This window comes from Sycon ciliatum, chromosome 8 (genome assembly GCF_964019385.1).
Source record: "Sycon ciliatum chromosome 8, ocSycCili1.1, whole genome shotgun sequence".
In the NCBI taxonomy this organism is placed as follows: domain Eukaryota; kingdom Metazoa; phylum Porifera; class Calcarea; order Leucosolenida; family Sycettidae; genus Sycon; species Sycon ciliatum.
Window position 1 is genome coordinate 3,565,631 of NC_088650.1, and position 22,500 is coordinate 3,588,130.

At 48.2% G+C, this 22,500-nt stretch overlaps 1 protein-coding gene across 4 annotated transcripts in view; it reads right to left on the reverse strand.

Moving 5' to 3' along the window:
- The window catches only part of LOC135822215 (pleckstrin homology domain-containing family G member 3-like), a 24,392-nt gene extending 4,370 nt beyond the window's left edge, over positions 1–20,022 (reverse strand). For 2 of the 4 annotated variants that reach the window (XM_065334934.1, XM_065334931.1), the window contains exons 1-10: positions 19,664–20,022; positions 15,173–15,546; positions 14,429–14,650; positions 13,483–13,601; positions 12,373–12,443; positions 11,577–11,708; positions 10,040–10,184; positions 9,475–9,571; positions 1,070–1,158; positions 424–529 (exon numbers count right to left, since the gene is read on the reverse strand). In XM_065334934.1, the coding sequence (XP_065191006.1) occupies positions 424–529; positions 1,070–1,158; positions 9,475–9,571; positions 10,040–10,184; positions 11,577–11,708; positions 12,373–12,443; positions 13,483–13,601; positions 14,429–14,650; positions 15,173–15,358 (1,167 nt within the window). In that variant the 5' untranslated portion in view covers positions 15,359–15,546; positions 19,664–20,022. Of the gene's footprint in view, positions 1–423; positions 530–1,069; positions 1,159–9,474; positions 9,572–10,039; positions 10,185–11,576; positions 11,709–12,372; positions 12,444–13,482; positions 13,602–14,428; positions 14,651–15,172; positions 15,547–16,705; positions 16,961–19,333; positions 19,408–19,663 lie in introns of those variants that run through there. The other 2 variants (XM_065334932.1, XM_065334933.1) reach the window with 2 other exon arrangements.
- Positions 20,023–22,500: the final 2,478 nt, after the last annotated feature.

Sequence of the window (22,500 nt, forward strand, 5' to 3'; positions counted from 1 at the left end):
TGACAAACAGACAGGATGGAGTACATACATGAATCATCCCAGAATGTTTAAAACCCGAACATCACCTTATGAAGCAACACTGGGCACAAACCACCAGGGATATACAACCTCGTAATATCTCAAGATTCCTGGGCATGTTCAGTACCATGTATTCAGGGTAAGCAAGTAGAAATCATACAGGACTCTTGTGTATGAGAAAGGATATCATTCGAAATGTACTTCAGTTCTGACATTTTTCGAGGTTCGGAAGCATCCAAGCTTTCAGCGGAATGCGGGCAACCGTATCATACATCTCATGGTGTTCCACGCCAGCCAGCCCAATGCAGCCAGCCCAATGTGTGAGAGGCAGGTGTGTTTAGGCTGGAAGTCTACTTTGTCAATAGGGGAGGATGAGCAAACACACGCACATCAGCGGGATATCACCTTGACCCGGTGAGAACCTTTCAGCATTGTATTCGTCAGGATAACCGAACGCGAGTCCCGCCGACTCATCTGATGAACCAAGCTCTCGTGTGCTTGCCGTAGATGCCTGATGGAAATCACACGCAAGACCAAACATGGAGAGAGGAGAAGGACGTGGGTCAGTTGGGCACGAGAGACACCATAGCTGGCACACAGCTGCTTCTCTAATGCTGCTGCCTGCTGCTGCTGCCTGCTGCTGCTGCTCTAGCCTAGGAGATAATCAGGGGATGACTAAGACATGATTCAGAGATACCTGCGTTATATACACACTGACTGTCACCACCAACACACCGCTGCAACCATCCCCACCCCCACCAGCAGTAGCAGCAGCAGTATCAGTATCACCACTAGGGAATCCAGCAGTAGGACCCATAATCAAATACACAAAACGAAGACGGCTCACACAGAGGGAAAGGCAGACACTGCCTCACAGTAACCCAGAGTTTCACGCATAAACCCACAATAAGACAACACAGTGTGCTGACTCGCTGATGATTGCTTCTCCGTATGTGTATCAAGCTCTCTCTCTATCTAGCTGCCACAACTCGATTGAAGCGTGAAAACAGTTCTAAATGTTTATGTCAGGGCAACACCAGGATAAACTCACCGAATTGATTCCTGCAATGCCTTGAGCCAAGAGTCATGTTCACTCGCATCACTGGAGAAGAGTATCAGAGAGGAGGATTGGCACTCGATCTGCAGAATATAACGACAGGAAGGGACATACATAGAACACATACCTGTACCTGACGAGTGAGCTACAAACCCGGAGAACATACACACACACACACACATACACACACACACACACACACACACACACACCGAGTCACAGATTTCCATACCCAGTTGCATGTGCATCTCTCACAACAGCCCAGACCCAGAAGGAGAAAGAAAAACCTTTTAAAAATATCCAGATACATGACCTTATCTGAAGAAATAGCTATTAGCGCACAGGTCAGGTATGCATGCATGCAATATCACAGTTACTAGAATGTATTGCTGATATTCATCAGCAATACATTGTAAACACCACTGATTGTTCTTACTTTATTAATGCGATTAATAGTATAAGTGAAGCGGACATTACAAAATGATGAATGAGAATACATGTATCTGAAATGGTTGTTCCTAATCGATTTTCTTGAGACTATCATCAGGGAAAAATTCGTCTCACAATAGAGGCTATACGGAGAAACAAACTACTTATAGGTTATCGGATAGTGGGAAGTATACAAGGTGAGGTGTAGAAACAAAAACAAACTAAAGTGGGAGAGAAGACGAAAGAAATTAGAAGAAAAGATGTGAGAGTGTTCCGACGGTGTGAGCTACTACAAAAGGTGAGTGAAATGAAGGCGTGGAAGCAGGTGAATGTGATAGAGTGAGGAACTGTAAGGTGTAGGTGTATGCGAATGAATACGTGTGTGAATGCTAGGTGAAGAGTCTCAGTTTTGTGACATTTTCTTTCTGAATGCATAGATTGGGATTGTGTTTACGGATGAAAACAGCAAAAAAAATTCGGAACACTCTCACATCTTTTCTTCTAATTTCTTTCGTCTTCTCTCCCACTTTAGTTTGTTTTTGTTTTTACACCTCTGTTCTGGAATATTCCCAGCTTGTGGTGAATCTTGCATGACCTTTCATTGTACTCAGGTTTCATTTCTTTTATTCTAGTGCATGCTGCTGGCGCCTGATGTATTGACTATTGTTACCGCAGGCCAGTCTCAACCTTTGCATTGTCTGAGATTCAAGTAGCGTATCGTTTGATGCATGTGCTGTCTCCATGCTATCTAGTCGTAATATATTCACTCGTCTTTGCATTTGTGCACAGTCCTGTGGATACTCGCAGGCTGCGATTGCGCTCTCGCTTTCGTCATTCTAGAATGTATACTTCCATGCCTTTGAAGTTTTTTAGTTGTTAGTTTTGAACTGTAGGAAGCAGTTTACAGTTTTGTTCTTGCAGTTTTATCTCAGAGGAGAAAGTTCTTGGTCTCATACTGTTACGAGTTGCTGTTGTATCTGGTTGAACGCATGCCGGGGCAACAGAGGGCAGCATGAGTAGCCATAGTGGTCCTATTCGAGCCGGATCTCAGAGCCAGATCCAAGAAGTCCTGCGCGACGACGAGCAAGTCCCAGGCGCTGAGTGTAGACGGAGCTCGCGGTCTACCAAAGGGAGACCGCCGAGCAGATACGGGTTTGATAACTGGAGTGACGTCCCGGACAGCGTGAGCTCTGCAGGACATGCGCCCTCGAAAGTTTCAGGAACTGCTGCGTCGCAGGCGTCACTTCGTGCAGAGATGCTTCGTGTAGAACTTGAGGCTGCAAGGCAAATCGCTGAGCTGGAGGAGGAAGCCGAGACACGCAAGTTGGCTCGTGAGACAAGTTTGGTGCAGAGGGAACTGGAGGTTCGAAGAGCCGAGGCTGAATCTGCAGCTGCACTACGATCCGGGTCAGGGAGCAAAGTGTCGTCTCGCAAATCAGAGACTGGAAACGCTGCATCCAGTGGCAGGGCAATATTGACTGCCAAGAGTCTTGCTGAGCACGACAAGTTGGTCGGACCTGGTCGAAAATTCGTATTACCACCGCGTGAGCACTTCAGAACGATGAGTGATGTCGGTGGAGTGAACGGACAACGCGACCACGGCAAGCCAAGGAGTTTGCAAGGTACGTTTCGTACTGTGAATGCGCCCACACAACCTGAGGCTGTATTAGGTGTGGCGGAAGACAACCCAGCTCAATGCGTTTGGCGTGCCTGCCCTGGGGCCAGTGGCGCAAGCATTCATGCTCGCGCCCGCTCAAAAGTCTGTGACCAGTACAGACTCAGTGCTGTCAGTAGTGCCAGCCAAGAAGTCAATGGCCAGTGGTGCGCCTGTAGGACGTACTACAGTGTCCATACAGGCAGCTAGTAATGCAGTGCCTGTACAGCCAGCAATAAGCAGTGCAGCAGTACAATCAAGACTGCCTGGCAGTAACAAGAAGGCAGTATCAATGCTGAATGCAACACCACCATGGCATACACCACAGAAGCATACAGCAGTGGCCAAACAGCAGCCACCAACACCAGTGGCAGTGCAAGAACACTCCAAGCAGGTGCTAAACCCGCAAGCAGAGTCCTTCATGCCCTATCCACCTCAACTGCAGACACTACACCCTGCTAGTTTCAGCTTTCACGTGAAGCCACTGGAGCTACCAAAGTTCTCTGGCAAGACTAGTGACTACGACCGGTGGAAGCAGAACTTTCGCCGCGTTGTTGACGAAGATCCACTAACGACTGAAGCGTACAAACTTGCACAACTGCGTGAGTGTCTCATGCATGGCACGGCCAGCGACCTTGTTGATGGCGTGCTTGACGGTCCAGGAGCCTACCACACCATCCTTAGGGAGCTAGATGCATGGTATGGCGGCGACAATCGCACTGTTGAGCGCCAAGAGAAGGAGATTTTGCAGTGGCCGAAGCTAAAAGAGTCAGACGACAACTTTGCCAAGTTTGTCCTCAGACTCCGGACGATGCTCATGAATCTGGAGATGTGTGCAGTAACACCGGGCCGTGAGTTGTACCTATCGGTTACGCAGAAGTTGCCGAAATCGCTGTTGCTTAGGTACATGGAGAAGTATGACGATGCTGACTGTGATATTTACCAGCTAACACAGTGGCTCCTCAGACGCGTCAACACACTACGCCGTGCCGATGAACGACTCCGGTCGACAGAAGTCACTGCCTCAGCACCAGCACCAGCAAGATCATGGTCGAAGCAGAGTGCTACAAAGTCTGAACGAACATTTGTGGCAACTAGCAAGGATGCAGGTGCCGACAGAAGCTGCCCCTCGTGTGGCAAGGCGCATCAGCTCCACCGCTGCCCCGATTTCATCAAGATGGAGGTCAGGGACCGATGGAAAGTCATCAAGTCCAAGCCAGATGTCTGCGCCCTATGCTTCGGTCTCAATCATCGCGCAAAGACTTGTACCAGGCAACCCTGTTCAAAGTGCAGCCGCACGCATCATGACATGCTACACTACAACATCCGACGCTCGGATTCCGCTGCAGACCCATCAAATGCCGCAATCAAGGCCAACGCAGCTTCGGCCAGCAGTGGCGGTCCTGTCAAGATTGCTACAACACATTGCGCAAGTCATCAGCCAGAGATTGACAGTGTCGAGTCATTCATGGTTGTGCCTGTTGTATTCCGACACAATGGTGTGAGCCTCCAAGGTAATGCACTCCTGGACCCAGCATCGTCCACGAGTTATGTCCAGCAGTCCGTGGCAACAGCCCTCAATGTGCGTGGACCCAAGCGGCAGCTCGTCACTTCCGGAGTAGGCGGCAAGCAGACCGCAGCAAGACGTGAGCATGTACAGATCCAAGTGGCGGCTCTGGGCGACAAGACCATGAACAAGCTTGAAGCTTGGGTTCTGCCCACCGTCACCGTGCCATTACCGGCAGTGAACTGGAATCAGCACAAGAGCAGCTGGCCGCATCTCAGTGATATTGACTTCCCATCCATCAAGGGCAGTCAGATCGACGCGCTTATCGGCCTGAATGCCATCGAGCTTCATGCTACTCTAGAGGAACGGCGAGCAGAAACAGCAAGAGCGCCCATTGCTCGACGAACTCCTCTCGGGTGGGTGTGCATTGGTACAGGAGTCGACACCACTCGTGCAATCACAGCTACTACACCAGCTACTGACACAGTGCTAACTGATGGGCTGACCGAGCTAGTAGAGAAGTTCTGGCGAGATGAGTCGGCGGGCACAGATAACCCACTAGAGGAGACGCCTTCACCCGATGACAGAAGAGCCGAGGAGCTCACGAGCCAATCAATCAGCTGCAACGGCAACCGGGTAACTGTCCGAATCCCATGGGTCAATGACAGCGGTAAGCCACGTGTCAGGTCCAACAGAGCTCAGGCTGAGCAGCGGCTCCGCAGTCTACAACGCTCGCTACAGTCACGGCCAGCCGTGAAGCAGCAGTACTCTGACGTTATGCAGAAACACATTGCCAAGGGTTACGTGAGACGCGTGGACCCGGATGAGATAGCCAAAGACGGCAACGACCAGTGGTACCTACCCCATTTCCCGGTAGTACGCTCAGATAAATCCACGTCAAAAGTGAGAATAGTATTTGACGGTGCAGCCCGCTGGGATGGACACTCCATCAACGATGAGATGTTTACAGGTCCTGCACTTCAAAACGACATGACCAGTGTGTTGATCCGATTCTCACTGGAACCAGTTGCGCTTGTTGGTGATGTGTCGGAGATGTTCCTCCAAGTCAAACTGGCGGAACGTGACCAGCGCTATCATCGCTTTCTGTGGTATGATGACAATGGCCAAGTGCAGGTGTATCAGTTCACCCGTGTGCTCTTCGGCGCTAAGGCGTCACCGTATCTGGCAGGACGAGCGGTGAAAGAGGTCATCAAGCACCACGGTGATGAGTACGACTCTGACGTCGTGCAGTGCCTAAGCAAAGACCTCTACGTTGACGACATGCTGTCATCACTACCATCCACACAGCGTGCCATCCAGGCCAGAGAGCAAACGCAGCAGCTACTTGCCAAGGGCGGTTTTCACATGCGAAAATGGCTGTCGAACAAAGCTGAAGTGATGAACACCATACCAGAGGAAGATAGGTCACCTGATGTCGTCCGAGATGTGGACAGTGACACCAGCCTCCCAACTGTCAAGACTCTCGGCGTCAGTTGGAACGCCGAGAAGGATGCCTTCACCTTCCAGCATCAAATGAAGGACATCACGACATTCACCCGACGCTCTGTGTTGCGCGGCCTGGCCTCCATATTCGATCCGCGTGGCCTGATCTCGCCATACGTCATCACGGCTAAGGTACTCCTGCAGGATGCCTGGTTGCTGGGACAGGGATGGGACGACCTGCTGCCAAAGGAACAAGTCGTCAAGTGGCAGGGTTGGTTCCAAGGCCTCCCAGACCTGAGTAACCTGGAGATCAGCCGCTGTTTCAAGGATCCACAACAGCCATCCGAAGACGCCAGTCTTTCCGTGCACTGCTTCTCCGACGCCTCAGATCGGGCGATAGCAGCCGCTGTGTATGTCAGAGCCAGCTACCCAGACGGTACCACCCGAATAACGCTAGCGATGTCGAAAGCGAAGCCGGCACCAGTGAGGCGACAGACGATCCCGCAGCTTGAACTGAGAGCAGCTGTGCTTGGCGTTCGCGTTAGTCATCTCGTCGCTGAATCCATCGGTATCCCAGTGTCAGCTCACACATTTTGGACGGACTCGATGAACGTCTTGGGCTGGGTCCAAAGCCACAGCCGGCGCTACAAAGTGGACATTGGCAACCGAATCTCTGAGCTCCAGACCTCAACGAGAGCACACCAGTGGCGACATGTTCCCGGAAAGAACAACCCTGCAGACAAAGGTACTCGTGGTTTGTCTGCTGCATTACTGTGCCGTGACGCAGTGTGGTGGTCCGGTCCACAGTTTCTTCGCCAGCAGCCAGATGAGTGGCCTCAGATGAAGGAAGTCAGCACATCCTCGCTGCCTGGTCAGCTCAAGACGGCGCTAGTTGCAGTCGTCCCTCCACCCTCCGAGATCCTGGGTCGCTTTAGCACATGGTCGCGACTGGTACGCGTGACAGCATGGTGCAAGCGATTTGTGGCAAACTGTCGGCAGGCAGTCAGTGACAGCAAGTCCACGAAGGGGGATGCCGCATCGGACAGCCAGTCCAGCACGCCAGTGAGAGTGCCAGTACAGCTTGGCGGCACCCGCTCCATCAGTGTTCCAGTTCTCAGCACTGACGAAGTATCAGTAGCAGAGCGGCACTGGATTGCAACTGCCCAGAAGGATTGCCATGGTACAGCATACCATCGTCTACAGTCTAGGCAACCGATGTTGAAATCGGACTCTCTGGCACCTCTCTGTCCCCAGTTCGATAGTGCAACAGAGTCACCCCTGATGACGGTAGGAGGTCGATTGCAAGCTACAAAGAACATGCCAAGTGGCGTACGCCACCCAGTCATCCTACCAGCAAAGCACCGAGTAACCCAGCTGATAATCGAACAGGAAGATCATCGGTGCTTCCATGCAGTTGGGCCACAGCATCTTCTGGCCAATCTGCGACAACGCTACTGGATTGTTCACGGAACATCAACAGTCAAGGCCGTTCGAAGCAACTGCGTCACTTGCCGTAAGAACCGTGCGGAGCCAGCGTCCCAGATGATGGGCCAGATTCCAGACTTCCGAGTTGCAGGCTCGTTGAAACCGTTCAGCCGTACAGGAGTTGATTACGCGGGTCCCTTCCTGACCAAGCAGGGCCGAGGTAAGACGCAGGCTAAGCGGTACCTGTGCCTGTTCACTTGCCTTGAGACTCGTGCCTGTCACCTAGAGGTATCCTATGGCCTCTCCACTGAGTCATTCCTGTTAGCATTTGAGAGATTCACAAAGCGCCGTGGTGTCCCGCTTGAAATGGTCAGCGACAACGGGACCAACTTCACTGCCGCGGAGCAAGAACTCCGTGAGGCCGTCCGGGCCATGGACAAGGAGAAGATCGAGAAGCGACTGGTCAGTGATGGCGTGCGATGGCGCTTCAACCCACCTAGAGCACCACATTTCGGCGGCGTATTTGAATCCCTCATCAAGACGGCTAAGCGCGGACTCACAGCAGTACTTGGGAAAGCGGACGTCACAGATGAAGAGTTAGTGACTGCCATGTGCCAGGTTGAGGGCATGATGAACTCGCGCCCGCTGACAGTTGTAAGTGCCGATGCAGCTGATTTGCAGCCTCTAACACCAGCACATTTCCTCGTCGGACGACTCGACCCACCAATGGCTCTGGAAGTGAAAGCAGACGAGCACCCCAGCAGAGACCCACGCAAACGTTGGTTGTATGTTCAGCGGCTTGTAGCAGACGTGTGGAACAGGTGGCGAGATGAGTATGTTCCCTTGTTGAATGTCCGTCGTAAGTGGCAACGTCAAGGTCGCAATGTAGCCGTAGGTGACATCATGCTGTGTCTTACATCAAACACTCCCCGTGGAACATGGCCCATGGGTAGAGTCACAGCAGTGCATCCTGGTGCAGACAAGCTCGTCCGAGTAGTGGATATTAAGATCGGCGACAAGATCTACCGACGGTCTATCCACCATCTAGTACCTATTCTGGACACCGAGTAGTTTGTGCCTTGTGTATCTGAAGTGCTACAGGCAGCCCTGTGACAGTACTCTCTCTCTCTCTCTCTCTCTCTCAACCTATGAAGTTTTTCTTTCATCATACAGTACCGTAGTAGTACTCACTCGTCACAGTTTGTTTGCTGACCCTGTGCTCGTGAGTGAAGGGGGATATGTTCTGGAATATTCCCAGCTTGTGGTGAATCTTGCATGACCTTTCATTGTACTCAGGTTTCATTTCTTTTATTCTAGTGCATGCTGCTGGCGCCTGATGTATTGACTATTGTTACCGCAGGCCAGTCTCAACCTTTGCATTGTCTGAGATTCAAGTAGCGTATCGTTTGATGCATGTGCTGTCTCCATGCTATCTAGTCGTAATATATTCACTCGTCTTTGCATTTGTGCACAGTCCTGTGGATACTCGCAGGCTGCGATTGCGCTCTCGCTTTCGTCATTCTAGAATGTATACTTCCATGCCTTTGAAGTTTTTTAGTTGTTAGTTTTGAACTGTAGGAAGCAGTTTACAGTTTTGTTCTTGCAGTTTTATCTCAGAGGAGAAAGTTCTTGGTCTCATACTGTTACGAGTTGCTGTTGTATCTGGTTGAACGCATGCCGGGGCAACAGAGGGCAGCATGAGTAGCCAACCTCACCTTGTATACTTCCCACTATCCGATAACCTATAAGTAGTTTGTTTCTCCGTATAGCCTCTATTGTGAGACGAATTTTTCCCTGATGATAGTCTCAAGAAAATCGATTAGGAACAACCATTTTAGATACATGTATTCTCATTCATCATTTTGTAATGTCCGCTTCACTTATACTATTAATCGCATTAATAAAGTTATTGTCTCCTCGTCGCCTTTTGATTGTTCTTACCATCAGGAGTGGCGATACACTGGGCACTCTGGGATGATGGCTGAGTGCCGTCACGGAGCAAGTCACCAGCGGTAGGGCAGCACGGAATATATGCGTCCTGTTTTCAATATTGGCAGGGATTACAACAACGATGACGACGATGGCAGCAGCAGCAGCAACAACAAATACAACGAGGATTGAAACGCCAACACTGACAACCGGATTATCAACAAATCATCCGTGTTAAGACATGCTAACAATGTTACGTGTCACCTGTCAGAAACACTCCACTCCAAATGGAGTCCAATAAACTACTGTCTTACCTTTTATCCAGACAAAACTGGTCAGAGTACCTTCCAGTCTTGTCTGAATATAGCAATTCGTCAGAGCAATTTCCACATACACTATGCGTACAGTCTCAACAAATACTTTTATATTCATTGCCGGCTACGGGTCCTTAGTTCGATATGGTGTCACACCTGCATCTCTTAGATACGCTACCAATCGGATAGTAGCAGAGGAGAATGCCGCAAGAGAAGGAGGATGCACTGTGTGAAGCGCACATACTGCACGCAAGCTCTCTTACCCGGACACACTATCCTTCCTTGCACCCTGCAATCGGGCACGCGGCTTGGCATACACCAGCTGATCAGAGAACAGGAATATAACGCGTTCCTTGCTCTTCTTGCGACACACCTTCATCAGGCGACCCTCCTTGACGAATCGGCGGCCTGGGGATGAGATAAACGCCAAAAGCACAATTGAGACACAAACAACTCTCGGAAGCTTTCAGCCATCACATCACAGCCTAGAACTGCTTTCAATGAACCTTCCCGCCTCCCACCGTGGCAAAGCGGGTGGATCCATCATTGAGTACTTAGCATGGAATGTAAGTATAGATTATAGACCGGTTAGGAGGTCTATACAGGGGGACCTCGGTCTTTTACTCGGTCTATATATCCTGTATAGACCAACTATGAGGTCTATAATCTATTTATCGTGTTCTCCACGCAATAGTTTCTCTTCATATACGACATATCCTTGTAATTTTAGTATTATACTATAGCCTATACCGCATTGTACGGCTTTGCAGGATCAAGGTCATTGTTTAAACTAGGTTTAGCATCGGTAGCACAGTGGCTGGGTGGTAAGGAAGAGTGACTAAGGTTCACATGGTTGTGGGTTCAAATCCCATCTTGTGTATATCTGCTTTCTTCAAAAATTTCTTTTTCTAAGTTGGAGAGAAAATTTCTAAGTCCAAGAAATTCTAAGGAGTCAAATATAAGTAGTCAAATATATTGTGTATTTGACTAAGCAGTCAAATACGCGATATATTTGACCGCTTAGGTATCAGGGAAATTAGTGGGGTCGAATACTAAGAAGGCGATAAACACAAAATACACTCAATTTCCGAGTATGTCCGATTGCACTAGTACACAAATTGAAACATACAAAGGTGAAACATTCGCATGATCATAGTCATATTCAACAAGACATCAATTACATCCAGGAAATCAACACCCGCAAAGTGGGAGAGAGTGAGAAGCTTCTTGTCTGCATTACTGCTTCGAATGAGCCGAATTTTGACTAATCAAACAACATCTCCCCCACCCTTTGACCAGCGCTTTGGTCGAGTGGTTAAGGGCTTGCCTGCGAATCACAAGGTGCCGAGTTCGAGACCCGTGCTGGGAGCAGGGAGTGTGTACTGTGCTAACAAATGCGGTGATGCATGCGTGAACCACTATACATGCAAGGAACTGTGCCGACACCCAACGGTCAACTGGGTACTCACTACTCGGAGTGAGGGTAACATGGATGCAGCTAACGAGGTTTGCCCCCTTGTCGGGCATTGGTTGTGAGAGTTACCACCTCACCCTTGCCATTAGGCTCTGCATATGCCACCCTGGTATTACAGGCATGGTGGTGGCCTGGCACGAGCAAAACTTCCTAAGCTGGTTGTGTTTCTCAGTGCAAGTGTATAGCCGGTTGTAACGCGGACGTGCGAACTTTACTTTTTTTTTAAACAACATTTACATGTTTCTTTCCCAAACATGTTCGGAAAATTGAGTTCAGACACTAGAACAGGATCACTGTGTTTGTAGATTGAGCAATGGAATACTTACCCGGCATGAGTATTCGATAGTCACCTGCACCTGACAGGCTCTGCTGGATGCTCAACATCTTCTCAAAGTTCTCGTGCTGTCGTATGTACTCGTTGATGTGACTGGCAACCTCGCAGATCTGATCGTACGATGCTGCAGTACACGTGCAAGCATTACAGCAGCCAGTAACATTGGCATATACCAATACACAGGTGACTATTACAGCAGCAGAGATCATTGGCACATACCAATACAAAACTTCAAGTACCCAGCAGAGAGGGAGAATGATTTTTTCTCGCACCAATATTGAAAATACAACATCTGCTTTATACGATCATGATCATCACTAATCAAAGGATATTCATCCTCTGCATAATGAGCACTTAGTAAATCACTGAATCAAACATTATCGCATGTCATTTGAATAACCCACTCTCTCCGGGTTCTTTCCTGGATCCCATTAATTCCTTTTCCTTTTTCTTAGATTAGAGCATGGTGAAGATAAAAATAATTCACTGGCATGAGGGCATGTGGCAACGTAAACCGAGAACAGCAGGCGTTGCTCAAGTATAAACAGTGTGAACTCATAACTTGATGCGATGATTGACATGCAAGCCTGCCAATTCAGTTCAGTGATCATTGACTTGATCAGCAAAACATGAAAGAGATTGGCCAATGAGCTGAATGTGTAAGTGTGTGTGTTTTTTTGTATGCATGTGTTAATCTGTGTGTGTGTGTGGGGGGGGGGCATAGACGTGCCCTTTACGATCGCCAGTGGTAGCAAGTCACGGAGAGACATAATGATCGGAGTGCTTACTTTTCAACATGGGGAAGTCTGGATGGGTTTCGTCTGTATGGCGTAACAGGTCTTTCAACAGCAGTCGATACCTGACAGCACCGGTTAACAATAACAAACACAGCTGTAATATAACTCATAATACCATGCAGAGTATAGATACGCGTACATCAAATGAAACTATAAACATCGGATGCGTTTTTTCACTTTTGTGTATTCCGCGCACTATTCGAGCTGCCTCCATCTTTGTAAAATGAAATGTACAAGGGTCAATCTGGCAGCTTGAATAGACCGCGAAGTACACCAAAGTGAGAAGCATGGTACTTAAACACACTAGGGATGTGCTGCAGAAAGAACCTCTCCTCTCCTGTGTTCGTACATAAGGAAAGCAATGTGGTGGGACTACTGTGTGCACGCCAACAATGCATTCATTGCTCACTTGCATCAGTGCAATACCGACCAGTGAAGCAGATTCACATCTGGCCTGTCTGAATGCTTGAAGTACACACGACTAGTGTGAGCATGCCGGGCAATTGTGCGATCCCACGCGCGCACAGAGGGTGTTTACACCAACTTTTACATGCCTAAAGAAGGCTTGGCCTGTCTGATTACACAAGACTGGTATGAGCATGCCGGGCAATTGTGCGACTCCAGAAGTGCACAGAGAGTGGGTCTACCAACTTTTAAATGCCTAAAGACGGGACTTGCACACTTGCGTTGATATTCTACACCTAACTTTACTCATCTACTGCTAGGCTTTCGAGATTTGCACCCGAAAACACTCTACTGTAAAAGCCATATATATATATAACGAAGTGCTAACTCTAACGGGTTAACGAGGAGAAATTTGTCGTTAAAATATAAATCGTTATACAGAAATCGATCCATATACTGTCCTATTGAGCGTTGAGAATTAGTGAGAATCGTTACCTTTGGTACACGTAAACTAGTCAATTTTGGGAAATCGTTATATATGCGCCTCGTTAGAATAATGGCTTTTACAGTACTTTGTTCCTACAAGTCGTAAATTTATTACTAGACAGATTTTCACGGAGATCCTGCACGCAGCCTAAAATTTGTTATACTTTTCGCTAAAATCTCACTCCAATGCTTAAAGCACTGCAACAATACCTTGGGATTCGCTGGATTGGCATTATGAGGAAGCCTTCCAACCTAAGAGCCTGACAGCTTGGCCGTGATTCCTGCGACGTCTTGAAGCCAGAAAACTCTGAATTGCGTAGCACACACTCCTATGAAACACCAGCACACGTAGCACCAAACAGACACAACGTCCGGGAAATGACAGCTTAGCCAGGTGTGGTTGGGCAACTGAGCCAGCACCAATGGGACAAACAAACACGGCGACATTCACAATATCAGGAACTAACAGGGCTAAAACTTGCACCTAAACTTCAGAAGGTAATAACCTGATCGGGTGAGGTCGGTTCACTATATCAGAACCCATGGTAAGTTCCATCTTTTTATATCAGTGCCTGTTTATATCATCCTGTCCCCTTGTTGTTAGTAAGTGGGTCAGCGCTACCAGATCGTATTATGAATAACAGTCATAGCAGTGTCATTTGCAGCAGCAGGGCTGGATTGCAGCAGGGCTGGATTGTACAGGCCAACACACATGTATGCATACACAGACCAGCCCACACTCATGTACACTAATATACATACACACAAACGAATGCACACGCGTGCGCGCGCGTGCGCGCGCGTGCGCACACACACACACAAACATGCACACACACACACATGCACACATACATGTACACAAACACAGACTCGTGTGCATGCTAACAAACACACACATAACTTATCTCGCCGCTCTCGACCATGGTCAACATAGTGATAAATTTCACCCCGCTGATGCATTCTTTTCCTCCGATTATCATATTCTTTCCTTGTTTCTTTCTTTTTCTTCTCTTGCCATGCCTGGCTAAGGCCCCCTCCTTTGCATTGGCTTCTGTCATTGGACGGTGAAATAAAATAAAAATAAAATAACTAAGCACGCAAGTGCACACATACAAGTGATGTTGCAATGACCACTACAATCTCTGAGCATTCTCACCTGCAACGTGGACATCGCTCTGTTGAAATTCTCCGCATACAGCGCGTAGAACTTCAGAAACGGTGCCATTCGCGTGAACGCCAGGCCAGGATTTGAGCGGTGCTCACGTAGCGAGTCCAACAGCTCCAGATTGATACGCCGCAACTCGACAATGTTGGAGAAGATTGCATCCATTTCAGACTTGTCCAGGATGGGGTTGACATGCAGTGGCCCCCAGAAGAGCTGAGAAGAAAACAAAGCAAACGAGTACAGTACTTTCAGGTGCCGAAGGAAATAGCGCCGAACACCAAGCAGGCCACAATTTTAACAAGCACAGCACACCGGTATATGCGCGGTGACTACTCTGCGTATAGAATGTACACTACTGATCAATGAAATCCAGTCACAGCGACACTCAAGTACGCGCCGGGCGTTACGCAGCCCTAGACCTGCGAATAATGTGCTGCGAAAAAGGTGCAAGGCGCAAACTATCGTGACGCGACTGGATTTCATTGAGCAGGACTGTACTACGTGAAAATAGGAACAACCTAGGCTACGAGGCTAACCCGCAAGTGTTTTAGCACGCTACAGTACTAACTGTTATAAAGAACCAAAAAACATTTGAAATGGAACAAGTTCACCAGTCTTGGGACATCATTTCACAATTCTCAACCCCCTGAAGAGTGACACCGCCATAACAGCAGCACCATTGTACTTTTAAACACACAACAATGACATACATAATTAACAGAACCCTATGCGTACCGTAACAATAAGGTTGAGCTTTTCCACATAGCTCTCTTCGGATTCCCGTATCTCCCGTATGATGTGTTTTCGCCGCTCAACGCTGTTCAGAATTGGCCCGTTGCCAGACGGTTGCTTGTTGGCAGAGCCGGCGGCCAGTGTGGAGCGTGTTGTCATTGGCTGTGCCCTGCTGGCTGACGTGGCCATGATTGTGGCGGTCGGATCAGCCTTACATTAGAACTAGAGTGTGTGTGTGCGCCTGTGTGTATGTGTGTGTGCCTGTTTGTGTGTGTGTGTGTGTGTGTGTGTGTGTGTGTGCCTGTGTGTGTGTGCGTGTGTGCATGCACAGACGTGCGCGCAAGGCTGTGGATGGTTGTGCGTCACTTCCGCATATCCTGAAGATACACAAAGCACATATTACGTACAGAACACAAGAAGAAGTTTTCTTCAATGGCAGTCATCCTTAGATCTGACTGCGCCACTATATCCAGAGTTATAGCCGGAACAAAACTGATGGGGCGGGGGATCACCACACCCAACATTATGTGATCTTATCGCCATTTTGTGCCACCAATTTTGCCGCCACTTTCACCGACACCAGCAAGCAACCGACCAACTATTGTACTTGCATTCCATGTACCTAGTCACCGGTCACTGGAACCTGCCATTGATATGGTTCTACTCAGTGGTAATTGATGATTATGATGCAATGACTCATGCAGTGCTGTGCTACTAGTACTACATGTGTATGATGTGTCCTCATCATGCATAGAAAAAGGTGGTGCTTGCACTCTGAAGGGTGGCGCATTCATTTTGAAAGGGGGCGGTCAAAAAGTGAATGAGAGCGCAGCGCCCCACTATGTCGCCTTGGCGAGAGCCCTGACATCTGTGTTTTCATGTTTACAGTATGTATAACTTTCTGTGTGAATGCCTTGTTTGGCTAGTGTCTGTACCGATTTCCCACGAGAATATTTTAATATACTTCAGAATCACACATCCAACTCGCAACGGGAGGAAAGACTAAAGGATAAAAAGCAAACAGTACAGAAGGAAGGAAAAGACTAAGACAGAATGAACAGGACAGTGATTGAGTGAGGCTGCACAAAGCAGCGCTGAATGGCATGCTACAAGCTTTGCCGACCTACATGTATGGTCTCGGGGGGGGGGGGGGAGGGGGGGGGGTAAATTCCATTTTCTTTGCTACAAGTATGGGGATTTCTCCTGCAGCAACTGCTGAGCCATTGGTGTCTGGCTAGTAAGACTATTTCAATAGTTACCGTTCACAAATACATCTTCATCTTGTTAATGCACAAATACGGCAATGTGAATTGGATTTAATAAGCCAGATAGTTTGGGCCTAAAAGGGTTCTCTTTACTAGCACAAGGCTCAGTTGATGTCTGGGCCTACCCACTCCAACACTAACACTTGAGACGCGTAAAGGAACATACTTCACACATTCGCATATCTACATTACCGCTGGCTATACAATTGAGTTTAGAAACACAACCAGTTCACCCCTTGTAAAGTATTTATTGTGAAATTTACCACCTCACCCTCGCCGTTAGGTGCTGCATCTGCCATGCCGGAATAATCAGGCATGGTGGTGGCCTGGCACGAGCGAACCTTCTTGTAGCTGGTTGTGTTTCTCAACACAATTGGAGGCCGGTGGCAACGCGGATGTGCGAACTCTACTTACTTCAACATAACCAGCTTAGAACTTAAGTAAGTTAGTTTCGCCTCTGCCAGACAACCACCATGCCCGGCGATAGATACCCCTGGCCAGGGTGACAACTCATTGCTGCAGTTCCTAGCAAGGAGAGAGTGAGAGGCACGTCTCGCATGTGCTCAACACAGGGCAAAACCTCATCCTCGTTACAGTTAGTCTCATTCCCAGTAATGTGTAGTACCCAGGTGACACTGCTAGGGGGTGTCAGCCCAGTTCTTCAAATGACTATGTAAAGCTACTCAACCAGTCCACGGTGACAGAGTGCTGGTTGAAGTAACGACGTTACGTTAGTTGGGTACTGGTAGTAGTACTACAGTAGAAGATGGAGCCTTAGTGAACAGCTCTTTATCAATGATGACAAAATATGAAAAATTCTCACAGTAATTTTCACCAGAGATTCTTCAAGTGGACTACTTCATCTTTATGTACATGGGCTGTTCTTCCGGATATTTCCATCCAGCAGTGACAACAGTTGAACGACGGGGGGGGGGGGGGGGGGGGGGTTACGTATATTTCTATACTACTCATACTGTACTGTAGTAGGCACTTCAGTCACGTGACAGGACCTGTCAAAATTTGCTAAGGTGAGAGTGCGTACTTGCGTGGCACCAGTCAAGTGCATGCGCAAAACTGCACAGGTACGCGCTATGCTTCGTTGTGCGGGCTGATAGTTGGGCGCATGGTGTTGCTCTGACGTTCAGCTTTCAGTAGATCCCGCACACGTCATAGTGCGTACATTTTTGCGAGTTGTAGATCACGTACACTTCCAGCAAAGTGTTTTTTCACAAAGAACTGTTGTTTGCTCGCGTTTGAAACGTTGCTTATCGTCTTCAGCGTCGTCTTTCCATTCGGAAACAGTAGAGTTCTTGTTTACCAGGGTTTGCGCATCGCTGCGCAAGGAGACATTATGGACGTAGGCACTGAGAAGTATGCGCTTTAGGCGGAGGAGAACGACGATGCGTCGTCCTACCTGGGCGAATTCTCAAAGCGTACTGAGAGCCAAATTTTGACACGGTTGCGCTGGAAGGCCTACTGATGTTTACAAACAATCAAAAGGCACAGTGGCTGCCGGAGAAACCCTCCGATGAGGGGATGCTTTGATATACGCAGCCAGGCACGCTTCACCGAAATTTCAAAGCTCACCAGCAGGCAATTCATGACTGCTGCATGGAGCAGTTGAAGGAGAGGGAGGCAGATATCACACCATGGAAAAAAGCTACCAACAGAGGTCCTGAGGAACTTCTTGCCAACTTGAAATCACTTGAAATGGCATGACTGTGGGCACGAATGTCCTGTGCAGTAATTCGCGCGCTCGCGCGTACGCGCGTACTTACCCTCCACTTTGCTGTGTACGGCGTACAACGTGGAAGTTCTCTGTTGTTTTTGTGCCAGAAGAATGTCTTTATAGCTCTTACGCTTTAGTACCCGCAGGAGCCTGCCAGTATGTCGTTATCAGTTCATTTCACAGCAAACTGAAGCTGTTACTATGGGTTACTATGGCGTTGCTATGGGTTGCTATAGTGATTGCGGTCACAATTGCTATATTCTTGACTATTCTGAACTTTGATCTGTATTGTTTCGATCCATACATGGTTGTTGGTGTAAGTGAGTGATGTGTGCTTGAAAAAAACACTCTGATGTTTTGTGACTATATCCACTGATGATACTTCGGAGATGCTGTTGGTGCCACAAATTGTATTGATTTCGCCTTATGCAACTGCCTATCTTCAACCCTTCATATCTGAGTGGTATCACTGTGGATTTCAATAAAATTTTCTGTGTGACCTTGTGATATCCACCACCATCGATTACCGATGATAAACCTGGAAAAAACGCGATTTCAAAAAATGGGGTGAAGTGCCTAACTGTAGCACTTAGATTTTTTTTTTCAAACACATGCACTGTATGTTATCACTCCTTTGAATGCTGGATCACCGATCAGATACCCTCTGATAAAACATTACGGAGTATTCGCAAAGAACGTGTTCATCGTGCGGGCCGTCAACTGACTGCAGTGTTCCATGTACATGAGTCAATCGCCTTCTTTACGACCGGAAGCCCGCAGAACCACTGTGAGTGCCAGCCAGAGTTGCATACGCAACTAACTCCTAGTACTTGGATGCAAGTGCTACGAACCAAAGCCAGAACGACTCGGCTACTCACAGCTCAGCTCATCATCTGGTCACAACACAACACAAAGTCAATGGCGCGGCGCTCTCTACTTTTCATTCATTTTCGCCAGTGCGCAAGCCTCGACGGAGCATAAGGTCTGGTCTGGAGCTGTTCATCTCAAACGTCACTACATAGTACATACAGTACGTAACATAGCCACCCAAAGTAAAGACAGTTCTTTCCCAAACCTATCGACATTATCGTTCTCTCACTGCCGATAGATGTTGTACGTACATGAAGTCTTTGAAGATCTACACAATACTTTGGAAACAACGACACTTACTGACTTAGCGCATTGATCAAAGTGACTACAAGTACAAGCGCAACACATCACGGACACTGGTCTGCTTCTGCTGCCTGCAGAGCAAACACCAGTCGATCGCTGATCACGCCTACAAACATTCACTCACGCTTCCCACACACATGGCGCGTAGTCCGAATCCCTGCCGTTCCAACTCAGCATGTTCCCCGCTCGGAAAGCAAGATTTACTTGAAAAGTTGAATGCCATACAAACGCCAACAGGTCGTGACACGAGCGCATCGAGTACAGTCGGCCAAGCGACAAGCCAACACTCAAGCGTTCTTTCCCACTTTCGATAGTGCAATAACTTACCTTGATGGTGATGTGGACCAGCGTCGATGCTATTTGCTTGGCCTCACAGGGTCCTCTCTCAGTCTCGGCGCTAAACACTAAGACGCTGCGAACAAGCTGCGTTACCTAGCCTCTGACACTGGGTAAATGAAAAGGACTTGTGCCGAAGCGCAGTGTCGGAATTACTCGGGCAACTTCAATGCAGTTCCGCTGCAGAACAATCTGCCTGTTCAATCACTACATGCCCAGTTGCTCGATAGCAAACTTTCAGACGATCGATAACAAGCTGAAAACCTGATGACGCTCACGGGCGCAGCGTTCGCCACATTCCCAACCGATACTGCGATAGTGGACGAAAGTGAGAGGCACTCCGCAGAAAGCAGAAGTTAAAATAATTATATTTTTACGCATTCACGATCACGTCCCAAGGCGAATGCATGCAATGCCATACATGTGCACGACTGCGTCACGTCTGCGTGCGCGTGGAGTCAGGAGGACTTGATATCAGGGAGTCGTATACGACTCCCTGCTTGATATGTACCAGTGTACGCCCACAACACAACTAACTAGACTTAGTGTAACGTCACAAGTACAAGGCCATGAATGCTGCGGATCGGAGTAGAGCCCGGGCCCCGGGCTGATTTTGAATGCAAATGGCACAGTTGGGCGGGTGACAAGACGACGATAAAACAATATGGGGCATGTACGTGTACATGGTGTACGTACGTACCAAGAGTGTATAACCCCCCCCCCCCCCAGGGCAGGGTGGTGGTATAAAACTGGTATTATACTCTTTATTGAGACCGTACCGGGGATGCAGAATTATGTCATACATGTAGTACAGTAATCAGTATTGTTATCTTGGTTATCTGCAGATGAACCTTGATTGCCGTGGGTGGTCAATAGGGTGAAAAGCAGGGCGATTTCCTGTTTCATACTTCGACATGAAACTTGGTCAGAGAAAACAAGAAGAGGTTCTGATTTTCACTGGATCCGTGTAAGAATCATGTAGGAGTGCCTGCGACTATACATATCGTACAATCATGTACATACATGTATGATATAACCTAACACTGGTTAAAAACCAGTATTACAAATGTAGATACTAGTAAACCTTGTTATAGTTCACGCAATTGTTAGATTGACAGCATGTAACAAGGTGGAGGACACTGTGTTCGGAAACAGTGACCTTACTACAACCTTCCGCGGTTGGCAGAGCCCCGGTCCCTGCGGACCATTTGAACCATATGGGTATCGCACCCGGTTCTGACACAAAGGCCTCTTTTACGGGAAAACAGAATACAATTGACAGTGGCATGGCGAATGATTAGAGCACAACACCAAAAATGAAAACAATTGTATGTGTGAAAAAAACGAGAAAAAACAAAAAAAAACCCTCATTATGCTAGGGGGTTAGGAGACTACTCCTGATGTCGTCTTGTTTTCTTCGCTCTTTTCTTTAACTTGTATAAAGACTTCTTTTTCTTTTTTCTTCCAACTTCTGCCCATGCCGTCCTTCTCTCAGCTCGTCAACTGTCAACAGTTTTTTGTCATCACCATGACACTGTCGCGAGAAGGTGCTCTCTGTAGTCAAGTGGTCCGCAGGGACCGGGGCTCTGCCAACCGCGGAAGGTTGTAGTAAGGTCACTGTTTCCGAACACAGTGTCCTCCACCTTGTTTCATGCTGTCAATCTAACAATCATGTACATGTACATGAACAGTACATTTGAAATAGTATTGCCCCCCCCCCCTGGCCCATGTCACACAACAGCGCAAACAACTTCGTAGAGTTTGACGACGATTGAAGGGAAAACTCTATACTAAAAGGTACCGCCTGAAGTCTGTACAACTTTTGTAGTCTATTTGTTTACTAGGACTGCCCTTTTCATTACGAAGTAGTGGTTGCGACTTCGGCGATGACTTGTAAGAAAGGGTTTGCTCCCCACACCGGAGCTCGCGCTATTCCGCCGACTTTACTTGACACTTGACTGACTCACGACTGCCATCCAGAGCACACGAGAAGTCCATCGAACCTTCGACTCGGCAAACCTGCAAGAAAGCCCCACTCCCTGCTCAATACACAGTGTTTCGGGGAATTCACCCCTCATCAGTTGAGCTTGAGTAGGCTGAGGAAGATTATGCCTGAAGAGCACCACTTACATGTATATAGTGCTCTCCAGGCACAAACATCACCAGGGATACAAACTTACAGAGACGCTCCGTTTCCAGCGCGACAAACATCTCGTGAACACCAGATAGCAGCGTGAGTCAGTGTCGCTCCTGGACGGTGAGACAGACGTCGAGGTACCTCGGTCATTCGACACGCTTTCACCACCAAACCAACTACATAGTCGCAAGCCCGCGCTGAGCACAACAGTACGAAGTAGTGGTTGCGACTTCGGCGATGATTTGTAAGAAAGGGTTTGCTCCCCACACCGGAGCTCGCGCTATTCCGCCGAATTAACTTGCCCTTTTCATTGGCACAAAAACACAATATTTATTTTTATTTATTTATTTCTGCACCTTGTGGCATGTCAAGACAGCCAATTGAATTGAGGAGAGGGTGAGACCAACCACGGAAGAAGAGAAAAAAAAGAAAATGAAGAGCACGTACACAAAGTGGGAAGGGATTAGCAACTTACAAAGCAATGGGATGCTCAGCGAGCTATGCAGCGGAAGTGGGGACTGTGACTTTGTTTACTGGGAGATACTGAAGTGCTGTCTGACGAGGTACGGAATTTGGGCATATCTGGAGCTTGTCTAACACTGGGAGGCAGTTGGAGCCACGTGAAGTAGGAGGAAAAGAAAGGGGAATTTACGAATAGGGTAGACCTAGCTAGGGGGAGACGAACGCAGCT